At 32.3% G+C, this 14,862-nt stretch overlaps 1 protein-coding gene across 1 annotated transcript in view; it reads left to right on the top strand.

The window, feature by feature from the left end:
* Window positions 1–239: 239 nt before the first annotated feature.
* Window positions 240–14,862, top strand: part of LOC132718594 (uncharacterized) — a gene marked incomplete at its 5' end in the record, with an annotated part of 62,838 nt that continues 48,215 nt past the window's right edge. The window contains 6 exon segments of the mRNA XM_060702310.1: window positions 240–325; window positions 4,194–4,431; window positions 8,451–8,579; window positions 10,199–10,305; window positions 13,993–14,079; window positions 14,493–14,543. Of these exon segments, the coding sequence (XP_060558293.1) occupies window positions 240–325; window positions 4,194–4,431; window positions 8,451–8,579; window positions 10,199–10,305; window positions 13,993–14,079; window positions 14,493–14,543 (698 nt within the window).

Raw genomic sequence — 14,862 nt, 5'->3', positions numbered from 1 at the left:
CTGTTGGTTTGTTTGAGTAATTAATGTTTTTAATGTGAGAAAGTTTGTGTCTCAGATTCTTCCATACCAGAAATAATAGAAGAATTATGGATTATTTTCTATAAGCTTGCAAAGGCTGAAAAGTCACCAAACAGTGTCTGTGTCCTGTATGACTGTTTTACAACAATTCTATATTATAAATATCCTACAAAATAACAAACTTGATTGTATGAGTAAATTATTTTACTGTCTCATTACAGGTGGGTGTTTAGTTCTGTGAGTATTGAAGATGTTGTCCGCAGAAGGATTAATGATCGTCTTCACAGTGTCAAACCCACTTTCATAGGTATGTTCTTTACACATTGAGTATATTCACACCTGCTTTCATAGGTATGTTCTTTACACACTGTTAATTGTAACACCCACTTTCATAGGTATGTTCTTAACCCACTGTTAACATTCAAACCCACTTTCATAGGTATGTTATTTACGCATAGTTCTATACACACTGTTTATTATTTCCATTACACATGTACTCAGTGTCTATTTAATGTCTCATTATATGTCACACCAACATTCAGAAAAATGTTCTATACACAGTGTGCATTATATGTCACACAAACATTTTGAAGTATGTTTTCATTACACAGTGTGCATTATATGTCACACTAACATTTAGAAATATGTTCATTCCACAATGTGCATAATATGTCACACCAACATTTAGAAATATGTTCTATATACACAGTGTGCATTATATGTCACCACCAAAATTCAGAAATATGTTCATTACACAGTGTGCATTATATGTCACACTAACAATTTTGAAGTATGTTTTCATTACACAGTGTGCCATTATATGTCACAACCTAACACATTTAGAAATATGTTCATTCCACAATGTGGCATAATAGTCACAGCCAAACATTTAGAAATATGTTCTATACACAGTGTTCATTATAATGTCAACCAAATTCAGAAATATGTTCTATACACAGTGTGCATTATATGTCACACAAACATTTTGAAGTATGTTTTCATTACACAGTGGTTGCATTATATGTCACACTAACATTTAGAAATATGTTCATTCCACAATGTGCATAATATGTCACACCAACATTTAGAAATATGTTGAATGTTCTATACACAGTGTTCATTATATGTCGCACCAAAATTCAGAAATATGTTCATTACACAGTGTGCATTATATGTCACACTAACATTCAGAAATATGTTCATTACACAGTGTGCCTTATATATCACACCAACATTCAGAAATATTTTTATTTCACAGTGTGCCTTATAGGTGACACCAACATTTAGAAAAATGTGCTATTTACAGTGTTCATTATATGTCACACCAGCATTTAGAAATATGTTCTATACACAGTGTGCATTATATGTCACACAAACATTTTGAAGTATGTTTTCATTACACAGTGTGCATTATATGTCACACTAACATTTAGAAATATGTTCATTCCACAATGTGCATAATATGTCACACCAACATTTAGAAATATGTTGAATGTTCTATACACAGTGTTCATTATATGTCACACCAAAATTCAGAAATATGTTCTATACACAGTGTGCATTATATGTCACACAAACATTTTGAAGTATGTTTTCATTACACAGTGTGCATTATATGTCACACTAACATTTAGAAATATGTTCTATACACAGTGTTCATTATATGTCACACTAACATTTAGAAATATGTTCATTACACAGTGTGCATTGTATGTCACACTAACATTTAGAAATATGTTCTATACACAGTGTGCATTATATGTCACACCAGCATTTCGAAATATGTTCATTACACAGTGTGCATTATATGTCACACCAACATATAGAAATATGTTCATTACACAGTGTGCATTATATGTCACACCAACATTTAGAAATATGTTCATTACACAGTGTGCGTCAATATTACATTTTTGTAAGCCATACATCACAAATACATTTGGTCATTGATCACAAAAACTGTGATGTTGTGAAGTATGTACATTTTTAATAACTATTTGAATAGAATTTATGTTTCATGGAAGTCAAATAATGATATCTGAAATGAATACATTGTATAAATATTTAAACAGTTTTGCAAATACTTGTAACTGCTCTATTGAAAAATGAATGCTGAACAGCATTTTGCTCTTTTACAATGATTAAAGGTAGGAAATTAGATTTCATGTATTTTTCTTGCCATTTTTGGCAAAAAGTACCTAGCACAGTGTTGGAAATATAAAACACCATAAAATGAACTTTTTGTATCCTCCATTTTGACTCTTTGGCATTGTACATTCTAATTTTATTATAATTGTCTTCAGTAACAACTGAAGCCTACTAAATGATAAAATCCAATAAAAATCAATAACCAAATTGTTGAGGACATCATTCCATTAGATATTGGAATAACTTGGGTCAATTCATCAGGAATTTTAGTTTGATTGCGATTTATTTTAAAGATTTGGAAAAAATAAGCATATTCATTTTGCCATTGTGAATAGGTCAGACAGTTTGTTTGTACCAAGGTATGAGATTAGGAAATTCCACATTCGCAGAGTTCCAGAAAACATCTAGTGACCTTGAAAAATGACATTCATATCACACATATATTAAATGTAGCAATTTACTATTTATTAAATCTTAACCTGCTGAATTCTTGTGATAGATTTGCCCTGCTTTAAATTTGGAACAGTCTAAGGGATTTCAGTATCAAAATACATATATTTAACTACCAACAACATAGAGCACAGACATTCAGGCTGGCCTGGCTCTATACTGGCCTGACTCTATACTGGCCTGACGACTTTACTGGCCTGGCTTTATACTGGCCTGACTATACTGGCCTGGCTCTATACTGGTCTGACTATACTGGCCTGGCTCTATACTGGCCTGACTATACTAGCCTGACTCTATACTGGCCTGACTATACTGACCTGGCTCTATACTGGCCTGACTCTATACTGGCCTGACTCTATACTGGCCTGACTATACTGGACTGGCTCTATACTGGCCTGACTCTATACTGGCCTGACTATACTGGCCTGGCTATACTGGCCTAGCTCTATACTGGCCAGACTCTATACTGGCCTGACTATACTGGCCAGACTCTATACTGGCCTGACTATACTAGCCTGACTCTTTACTGGCCTGGCTCTATTACTGGCCAGACTATACTGGCCTGAGCTCTATACAGGCCTGACTCTATACTGGCCTGACTATACTGCCCTAGCTCTATACTGGCCTGACTATACTGGCCCTGGCTCTTACTGGCCTGACTCTATACTGGCCTGACTATACTGACCTGGCTCTATACGGCCTGACTTTATACTGGCCTGACTCTATACTGGTCCTGACTATACTGACCTGGCTCTTATACTGGGCCTGAATTATACTGGCCTGGCTCTATACTGGCCTGACTCTACACTGGCCTGGCTCTATACTGGCCTGGCTCTATACTGGCCTGACTCTTTACTGGCCTAGCTCTATACTGGCCTGACTCTATACTGGACTAGCTCTATATTGGCCTGACTCTATACTGGTCTGGCTATATACTGGCCTGACTCTATACTGGCCTGACTCTATACTGATGGCAAAGGCTATAATTACTTCCAGTTTCAGCAGGAGAAGTTTAGACTTTAGACTAAAAATGTAAAGGTAGTGAAGAAATTGTTTAAATGGTATGAAACTATTAATTTGTTTATAAGCTATTATATAAGATTATAGATTTTGTTAAATTTTATCAAATTTCTTAGTTCTTTTGTTAAATTAAAATATGATAACATTATACTGTACAACAGTTCATACAGTAGAAATAAAAGGCATTTTGTTGCCTTGTTCTAAATATATACAGAAATGTTGTTTTGTTGGCTTTTATTATGAACTTTATTTCTGAAATCATGAAAATCCTGATATTCACTTTATTTAGTTTTTCCATTTGCCAGAAAATTATAAAAGATAATAATTTACAAAAACACAATATGGTTTATAATAATAAAGTGAATACAGCTGGGCCAAAGATTCATACACTCTTGAAACAATATAGAAATTGCAAAATATGAAAACATCATACATTTGATTCTATTCTGTTTTTTCTTCTCTGGCTATATCAAGTTATTATTGAACACACATTGGCTATATCAAGTTATATTGAACTCACATTATATAATTCATAATATAGATTCTTCATTTTTTAGGTCATTTACAGTTAGTTGGTTTTACATTTGGTGACATCACGCCATGTATTCGTAATGTAAAAGTGTTTGAGTGTGCCGATGGTGTACAAGGATTCAAACCTGCGTCCTGGTCTAGTGTAACACAACCTCCGGCTGGTCTTGACAAGATGTCAAGTTTCCAGATTGTGCTCGAGGCCGATATAGCGTCAAGATGTGAGGATTTTCGTATGGTGTTTCGAGCCAGAGCAGGCGGAGAAAGGTTAGATAATCTTGAATAGATTTTGTTGGTTTTATGCATGATGGTTTATAAATGAAATGTTGATTCAAAATAACTCTGTGTACAATATAGAGGCTATGTATGTACTAAGTCCCATTATAATTTTTTTCCATCCATGTTTTTTTAGATCACCTGACACAAAATCTTTGAGTTATGCTCACAATAAAAATGAAAAAGATACTGTTGCTATAAAAAAGGGCGTTAAATATGACCCTCTTGTTTAGTCTTTTCTATGAAAAGATAACATTATATTGCCTTAGTGTGTAATGTAGAGATGAATGTGTGTTAAATCATAGGTTATTTTTAAAAAAAGTTGAGAAAAGAAAAACAAATAAAAAAGCTAAGACAGATAACATGATCTGAGATGTCAGAGAATAACTTACTTCTGATTTTTGCACAGGACTGAACCAACCTGACTGTACTTGAATAAAATCAAATAATAAATAAATAAATTGTTAAATGTCAAAAAATGTAACTGTTCCTTTTGACAATAAAGGTGGGGTATAGGATGTTCTTAAGACATAAAAATGCTAAGTAATAGAAGCCTTATGCTAATATTCTAAAATATTTTTTTAGCAAGCAAAGTTTCTGTAAAATGATACTATTTTGAGAAGACAACTGTAGCTTCTATCAGATCTGAGCATTGTGTTGAAGTTTTATAATATAATTTATCTGCATTATAACATCTATAGATCTTGTGTCTCAGCAGAAAATATTTAAGTCTTCAGATTGATTGTTACTTGAAAAGGTCAAAGCTCTTTGTAATATCTCTTTAATGTCAGAACCTTTTAAACCAGGAGGTGGAAGAAAAGAAAACATTTATATTTTCATCCATTAAAATTGCCTCAAAAATATTTTTTAAAAAATCAGTTGTTTTATGTGGAGTAAAATTTGTCATAGACGAACATTCATGCGTGCCCAAGAGAGATAAAGTCATTTTCCATCAAAGATGATAAGTTTGTAAGGCAAAAATATTTTAGAATAATGGATCTTAAAACATGCAGATATAAGAAAATTAACTAATGTGTCACTTAAAAGGTTTGATTGGAGAAGAAAATTGCCAATAAGAATTATATGATGTACATGACGTTTGTATAGAAAACAAGTTTTAGTCTGCTGGTGGACAACTATCACTATACCAATGTGACCTGTAAGTACAGACCAGGATCAGCCAGCTCAGATGTCTGATCTTTGTGTGCACTGGTTTAATGTGTAGAATATGTTACAACTAGCAGTTAAGTAAATGTGAAATACATCAATGTGGCAATGATAATTATAGTTTTAACTTAATATGTATCAAATCAAATGTCAATATAAGTGTTCTATTATCTGATAATTATAATGTAGTAAATTGAAGCCACATGGGTAGATTATAATTTGCTTTCTTTAACAACTTTTACTTAATGTATCTGCCTATTGTATGAATGAATCTTGTTAAAAATGTTGCAGTTGCTTACAAAAGTACAATGTTTCAGTGTTTGGAGGGGCTACTTCATGTTTTCCCTTCAATAACTATTACTATGCTAAATACCTTCTATGGACAATCCCATCTTTCAATCTGGACAAAACCATTCATGAATATTAGGGAAAATTTTAAAATATATCCTGAGTGTAGATTAGATGACAGAGATACACTACTTGCAGGATATAATTAGTTGCCATCAGTAAGCTCATACTTGTTTCTGTGTTGGTGTGTTTGCAAACCAGTAAGCAGATGGAAGCTTGTTTGTGAGATTTGCTACTGATCCTTTTTTGTGTGTCTGGAAACCTTATAAAAACATGTATGATAATAATATGCAATAAATGATTATTAAACAAAAAAAGTGTCTCAATTTTTCTATAATGCTGGCTGAGAAATGTAAGCAAGCTTAATTACGTCTCAATACCACAATTTCCCTTTTATATTGTCAGCTTAGTTCAACCTGAAATCAGATTTTATTTGGAATGTATCACACTTATCAATTAATATAGCTTGTCTCAAAGGTATAGTTATCATAATGTATGCTCAATACAGACCATTTTGTGCTAATGTAATCCATTCAGAATAATAAAAAAGAAAATTTCAAAATGTGTTTTCTACGGAATAGATGAAACAAAATAATAAGCTTCATTTAACCCATAAAATAACCTTCTGAATTTCTTAACTTATGGTGTCCTTGCCTTTCAGAAACTTTAACATTGGTTATAATTCTTTTTATTTCTCAATGGATTGTCTTCATACTTAGACTCAACAACCCTTTTGACAAGACCTTTAAGTGGACCAGACCTTAACTTATAAATGACCTTGACTTTCATGGTCATACCATGGACAAAACACTCTAAATGACACAAAAGATGTGTTAAATATTTCAAATAAAATTTTACCCTTAAACTGATCTTGACTACCAATGTCAAAACTTATACTTGGTCAAACAGCATTTTTTGCAAAACTGACATGTTGTTCAAGTTAAAAGTAGACCTCAAAGTGACCTTGACTGTCCTGATTACTGTTATTTTGCTAAAATTTCCAGAACATTGTCATAAATTTTAATGGATAGATTTGAATCATATTAGCACAAAAGAATTCTTATGTTACACACAGGAATGGTTTTATTATTACTTCTTATGACAACACAGACATGTTGAATGGTTTTATTAAGATATTGATCTGTAAATGACATTGGCTATCAAGGTCAAATATGAAATCTTAACTATATTTTGTAAAAACAAATTATGTTTTCTTGGAGAATTCTTTATTACAATATTCTTCCTCCAATATTTTTGATCTAGATTTAAGGAAACTTAAGCTCCTAGATAATAAAAGCCCAGAACTTCAATATTTGGCATCAATTTGTAGCCTTTTACTTAAGTTATAATAACCCTAACCCTGAGGTCAAAATTGGCCCTACCCTGGGGCATCACATGCCATAAAGCTTGTTTAACCCTTTCCCCCATGAGCATATTGTGAAAAATGGCCATTTTCACTGAAAAGCCTCCTCTCACAAGTTCAAACTGCTATGAAACTATGAAAAATGCTTCAATACTAATCAAACTTGGCACAAATGTTAACTGGACCATTGCCTTTGTAACGACATGCTCAGTCTTAAATTTCCTGTTACCATGGCAACGAGGGGACATCTCAAAATTGCCAAAAATCACTTTTTTGCTTCGATTTTTTCCATCAAAATTTATTTCAAAGTGCTGCAACTTCTCAAGGGATTGAGGTAGAGTCAAAGGCTTTTCAGCGTTGGTTACACGTTACCTTATGATCGACCTGAGGTCATTTTAAGCCTCTCACAAGTCCAAAATTTTCTTGGCGATGAGGGGGACTCCGCCCCCCTTCAAACCCCCCAAACAGAAGGGGGCACATCCCCCTTCTGGCAACCCCCTGATGTCATATTTGGATGGGGGACGGCGCCGAAAAAATGGTCACTTTTTTTAACAACATTTCTCAAATGAAAAACAGTGTTTGGGGCCTAAATAGGGCATTTTTTCACTGTTTGAGGCCTCAAAAAGGGGGGGGGGGGCAAAAAGCCGTCGAAACACGCTTATATAAGGGAAAAGGTTAATCATTTAGCATTATAAGGATAATTAAGAACATTTTAGGTCAAATTTCATGAATAAGTCTCTTCCCTAAGTGCAAGATTATATATGATTACTCAAACAAATCATATCTGGGCATGTATTACCCCGCCTCAGAGGTGCTCATGTAGGGATATCAAAATGAAAATTTGAAGTTTAGAGTAAAGTCGGACTAAATTTCAGTTTGAGCAGGTTAAGTCAAGATGTGCAATAACTGGCATATTTTATGATATTGTTTGATTTAACAAATGACTCAGTCATTATATACTGTATCCTTAACCACTTAAGTTGATAACTACTTATAAAACATTACATCCTCATTTAATATATATAGATTAAATGTTTTTCATGTTGTAAATTTTTCTCAAGTCATGAAAAGTATTTTCCAGTTAAGTATATTCCACATAATATATTATAGGAGAGAATTTTTTCTGTTTCAGAGTTGGTTTAAGTTTTGACACAGCTGTAGAAGAATTACGTATAAAAGGCAAACTTCAACTAATGCTGCATATGACAATGGAAGTACCCTTTCCTCATATCACCAAGGCAACAGTTTCTTTTTCTGAAGAGTAAGTTATAAAGAATAGTTATAAAGAATAGTTCAGAAACCTAAAACAGATGTGTGGTTACAAAGATTTGCTAGCTGGCAAAACTGTCTATATTGGTAACATGTCAGATGTAGATGTTGGCTTGGTTGTCTCTATTGATGACAAAAGTCTAAAATTTTCTAGTGACCTTTCAGACCAGTGTTTAATATTACCACACCCAGGGATGTTCCCTTAAACAAAAAGGCTAGAGTTAAGATATTTGGCATGAAGCATCATTCAGTAAACCCCTTTTAAAGTTTATCAAATTATCCAATATTATTAAAACTATGGGGCTTTGGTCCAAATTGTCATTTCCTGGTGATCAGGGGGTTATTCTTCTTATATATAAATAAAAAATCTTCTTATAAACTCAGGTGAGCTGTATAGGATCATCATGACTCTCTTGTATTTTAAATCATGTCACCTATACAGTTTTTAGACCGCTTTAATTTCAATAAGGATTTTATTGAACATAGTTTGCAATGTGGTCTCAAGTAGTATTAAAAGTAGATTAAGAAAATATTAATTGATGTAGTGGAAACTGGTTCCCATGGTGATGATATTGATGTCTATAAACAGTCTATAAGGGCATGACACTAAATTCTTAATTTGAAATCTTGGCTTTGAAGTACTTCAATAGCATCAAACATTGAAGAAAATACATAAAGCTATCTTCTCTAGAGTCAGTTAATAGTTCAAAGTGTGTCCTTTTAACATGTACTACTTTTATGTTGTTCTTTTTTTTTTGCTGATTGCCATAGGTTGCCATATTGATGATAATAATTTAGATAATCAAAATAAACCAAAGAATCACTATATGAGAAATTGATGAAGTGGACAATATATTAATTATGAAGATATATAACCCTAAATAGTCTCATCGGAATAATCAGGATGTTGATTGATTGCGAGTAATTTACATCTGTCTGCAATAAAGATCCAATACTATATAGGCAGTTGACTGCTGGATTTGTCCAGTATTGAATTTGGTATATTCAATTTTTCAAATTCAAAGTTTAAAGGGATTTCAAGCCTTGTGTATGCTGGCTTGGCTGGCATACTGATCTGGTCACTTAGATGTGCAGGCTGATTGGTATCAGAAATTTGAAATTATCTACTCAACAGAGCACAACATACTGTGTTATTGTGATCACTCACCATATGTCTGTCCACCCTTCTTTTATCAACATCTAAATCACCGGGTAACCCCAAAACTTTCTTAGGTGATTTTCTTGAATATTCAATTATTGTAATTGCAAGGACTAGAGCTATTGTATTTGGCATGAAACATTGTCTAGCTCTACCAAGGCTGTTCAAATTATAGCCCAGAGTTCGAATTCAGTGGGATCATGGATGGAGATATGGTAATCTCTGGTTGGTTATCCAAGAAAGCTGGTTAGGTTCATCAACAACAAAGATATGATTCAAAAATTGGTTTAAATTGGCATAAAATTCAGACTGCAAAGGTTACAGAGCTTGGATATTTGGCATGAAATATTGTCTAGTAGACTTCTTGTAAGGCTGTTCAAATTTAATTTTGAATTAAACTTGTGTTATATTAGAGTAGTATGTTTATGTATGGTGATTATGTTGTATTTCAGACCAGAGGTATGGTTTAATGTCACAGTATTGAACGCTCTACAGCTGATGGAGGTGCCATTGATAAAGTCTTGGATACATATTAATGTAATGGAGGGTATTTCTAAAGGTATAGATTAAAAATAAAAATGAATATTGATTGCAGTTTTTATTGCTAAATATAATACTTTAACCAGGCCATTAGAACAGTACCAAGAATAATATACATACATCACTTAACCCTAATAACCTGCTGAATTTTCTTAAATGGACGTGTCCTGCATCCATTTTTCATTCATCAATTGTAGCGATATCAAAAGTTACCTGGCCACCAGTATTGACATTTGTCAAACTTGCCTGGCTTAAAACTGGTGGCAGACGGTCATCACTTTCAGTTTCAGCTCGGTGTAGGTTTAAACATAATCTTGTCAGTGGCAGAGTTATTAAGGTTGCTTAAATTAGTGAATTAGCCATCATCTTTCATTTACATAGCACTTTAGAGCTCAGATTTTCTTTTTGGTCTTCATCAAATTTTACTTTATCTACTAAAACTGTGATAATCAATGGAGTAATGCAGGATTTTTATGACCACTTTGTTTTGTTGTTATATTGAAGTTACAGTTATTTTGTCAGCATTTGAATAGTTTCAACTTTTCATCTACTGGTTCATTACAATGTTTAAACCTAGTAACTTAAATCGAAGCCTGCTGCTACCTGTACGACCAGTGCAGATCAAGATCAGGGACAGGTAACAGCCATGCTGACTGATCATTGACGGCACTGTTTGTTATTCCAGTCACTACATATCTTGAAGGTTTATGTAAAGATTGACAGATGTAAAATATTAACATGGTAAGGGTTACATATTTTGTATGAGGAAGCTATCAAGTTATTTATAAGAATTAATTACAGGAAGATGCCTGCTCTCATTGTCAAAGATCTGAAATATTCCAGTTTGTCCTGAATGTAGTATCAATATAACCAAAAAATATATATTGAAGAAATGATACTCCCTCTTGTTTGAAATTTGAGCATTGAAAGTGTTTTATAAAAAATTGTCTAATAGTGTTATTTTATCCCTGTTTCAACACAGGATAACACTGCTCCTGTAGGATATGTATTATCAGATTACATTTTTTCACCCCTATCATTAACTTAATAGCTACTAGTATACAGGCTTTCAGTAGATAAATAATGCAGTATCAGTTTTAGAATAACAAAAACTTTCAATCTGATACTGTATATATGGTATATTTGAATGCTATAATATATCAAAGAAAGTGAAGTTTGCATTGTTTGTTATAAACAGTCATACAAAATTTAATCTGCAAATATTGATCTCCCGAAAGCTCAGCATCTTTGAAATGTAAGACAAGAAATTCTTACTTTGTGGCGGAAAAGGTTAAAGCTTGGCAATTATTCTGAAAAAGGGTGATGATTATATAAAAAAATGGATATCAGTTATAACATTCAACAAGTAGACTAGACTATAAGTTATGTTCTCAAAATAAGAAAATCCTTTACCCTTACCCTGCTGAATTTCTAATATTGACTTGTCCAGCTTTCATTTTTTTGGATTGTCCATTTTCAATTTTTAAGGGTAATCAAGCTAAAAAGTTTAAATAAGTCAGCCCACCAGTATAGAGCCTGGTCAGACTGCAGGACAGGCTCTATACTGGTGGCAAAGTCAATCACTTAATGTTCAAGCACAAGTTTTAAGAGTTAAAAATGGTAAGTTCCAGATACATAGCAGGACATTATAAAACATTTAGCAGTGCAAGACATATGATTGCACACCCTTAAAATTATATGATGCATTAAATTTGGAATTGTGCGTTAACCCTGCTGGTAGCAACAGAATCTGCTCATGTGACTAGTGCAGACCAAGATCATTCAACACATACATGCCTTCTGATTGTGGTCTGATTTAAAATATTCCCCTTTAAGTGAAGAATGGTTTTGTCTTGATTGAAGAATTGATAAGTCCATTTAAGATATTTAGGGTGGTATGGTTAAAATGTTTCAATATTGGGCAGCCAGGCAGAGTATAAAAGTCTTTTTAGGCTGTATACGGTTCTAAATTTGTAATGTTAGTATATTATTGCTGCTGGTAATAAAACTGAAAGTGATGTGAACAAAAACAATTTTATGACCATATTAATGTAGGTGAGACTGTCACGCAAAAAAAAATGTTTACAGGCAAAAATGATGAATGCTACATATTAGATCTTCAAGTTAGAGCTTTGCAGTGATGAAAATATTAAGTAGTAAAATACAGGAAGTTGTTAGACCAAGATTAAGTAAAGCAATTCTTCAGTGTAATAGGATGGTAGTCTTCACAAATCTTCCTGTTTTATTCTTTTCTTTTTAATATCGGTTTAACTATTGATTTTCTCACTTTAAGTGACACTAAGTACTAAAACAATACTATCTTTTTTTGTTATTGCTGTTGCTCGTTGTATAGCTTTTCTGTACTCGAAATTTTGTATGTGTGTGCTTGAGTGTATGTGCTTGCGTGCATGTGTGTGAGTGTGCATGTTGAGATTATTTTCTCTCCGAACAAAAGTGAAACTCTAAAACTTTAGTCATTTTAAGTTTACAATTTTAAAATTTTTATGATAAAGAAGAATCTAAATGCAGTCACTATGAGTTTTGAATTAGATTTTAAGATGATTTGTGATTTTTCAGTTAGTTTATCACAAAGTTTAGAAAAAAGATTTCTTGCTATGTTTTGTAAATGAACTACATGTATGTCAGTTATTTCTGATGATTCAGTAAATTTTGCAACATGATATAAATGACATTCTATCTGTTCTAGTTTTCCAAAGTATTGAGAATCTCTGCTGAAATGAAATGGTCTTTGAATACCTATGACAAAAACATCATTATAAAATTCTCAATATTTAAGCTCAAATTTATAAAAACAATTTGAGTCTATAATCCAAACTGACCCAATTAGTGGTAATATTGAACAGTTGGTAAATCTTTTGTCTGCAACTACATACCTCATTGACAATTTGACCATTAAAAGATCTCTGTTGAACTTCAAACTTCACATAATTATTATGTCATTGTGATAATAATTGTGGCCTTGTTTTATTTGTAGTTCACTTAAACATAATGGTTTTTGAAGAATTATACCCTTCACTGAAATATGCCTGTTATGAAGTTTTTCTAGCTTACTTATTTTTCATGATTCTAGGCAAAGCTGTATTAGTTATAATCAGAGAAAGCCTGGGTTTTATGTCACTTATTTGACAAAAAAGTAGGAGAAATTTAGACAGCTCATTTACCAAAGCTCTCAACAAATAGTCTTATAAGTACTTGCAATGTCTGACAGGGTTTTATGTGTATATTTAAGTCTCTTAGGTATCATGAAAATCTTAACAGAAACTGTGATAATTTAGGATAATGTAGAATATCACATGTTTTGTTGTATAAAAATTGTCTGAAATTTCTTTGCACTTTTCAGGTGAAATATTATGTCTGGAAAAAATGGCTAAGTCGACAAATATTACCATTTAATGGAATGAATTCTGAGAAATTATTTAGTTGTAAAAATTCAATCTATTAAAAACTCCCAACATTAAAATGTACTGTAGAATGAAAAATGATGACAATCAGATATACATGTAAGAAATAAATAGATCTGAACTTTAGTCATATTGTAAAAAAATGAGTATTTTTAAGGGAAAAAATAGAAAACAAAGTCAAATGAAAAAATTAAAATATTAGTCAATAGAAAATTTCCAACCTTCTTTTCAAGCAATTATTATAATTGAAAGGTTTGTCAAGTATATTTTCATATCTATTACAGCTTTGGTTGATCCTGGTAAAATTGACATACCAATTGCTTCTGTGGGACCAGTAAATGCTCAACAATATATATCACATAACAAACTTGGTAAGTTTATTAAATCTAATGTTTAATATCTTATGAAATCTTGGTAAACCCTTTAAAGTTTGTATATCTCATGACAAGAGTGGTAATTGTAAATACCTCATGAATACCTCATGAGTTTGACAAGCCTGGTAAATTCATGTTATAATGTTTATACCTCATAAAATCATATGATAATGTTTATACCTCATGACAATCCAGGTAAATTAATTTGACAATGATAATTACTCATGACAAGCCTGGTAAATTCATTTGATATTGTTTATTTTACATACGTAACAAGCTTTGGATTTTCTTTTAATAATGTTTATAACTCATGACAAGCTTGAATGTCTGTTTTGTTTTAATGAAATCATTTTATGAATTCTTTGATATTTTATTTGTATATAATATACTGGTTTATATTTCTGTTTCAGCTCAAGGAGTATTAACATTACAATTAAAAGGGACACCATCTGAAACTGCAGGTAAGACTTATTAGTATGTTTATAATATTATGTGATAACTGCATTTACAGGTATGTTCATGGTTATAATTATGTACATATATGTTTTGTCCATCAGTTCAGGGTAATGACTAACATCAAAAAAATCTAGAAAAATTATTTCCAGTCCTGTCATGTCAAAAACTTAATTGGAATCCTTATAAATCCTCAATGTTGACATTATCTGTATGTGACTAAGCCGAGAATGTCATTAATGTTTTGGATTTGATATCCTTGGTTGTGTAATGGCCCTTTTAGTTTTTAGATAAACCATGTATGAATAAAAAAGGGGGTGGGGTGCA

The sequence above is a fragment of the Ruditapes philippinarum genome, unplaced genomic scaffold, assembly GCF_026571515.1.
Source record: "Ruditapes philippinarum isolate M1 unplaced genomic scaffold, ASM2657151v2 ctg7611_1_1_1_1, whole genome shotgun sequence".
Taxonomy (NCBI): domain Eukaryota; kingdom Metazoa; phylum Mollusca; class Bivalvia; order Venerida; family Veneridae; genus Ruditapes; species Ruditapes philippinarum.
The sequence above is the reverse complement of the archived record's forward strand: the minus strand, read 5'-3'. Positions and strand labels throughout refer to the sequence as shown.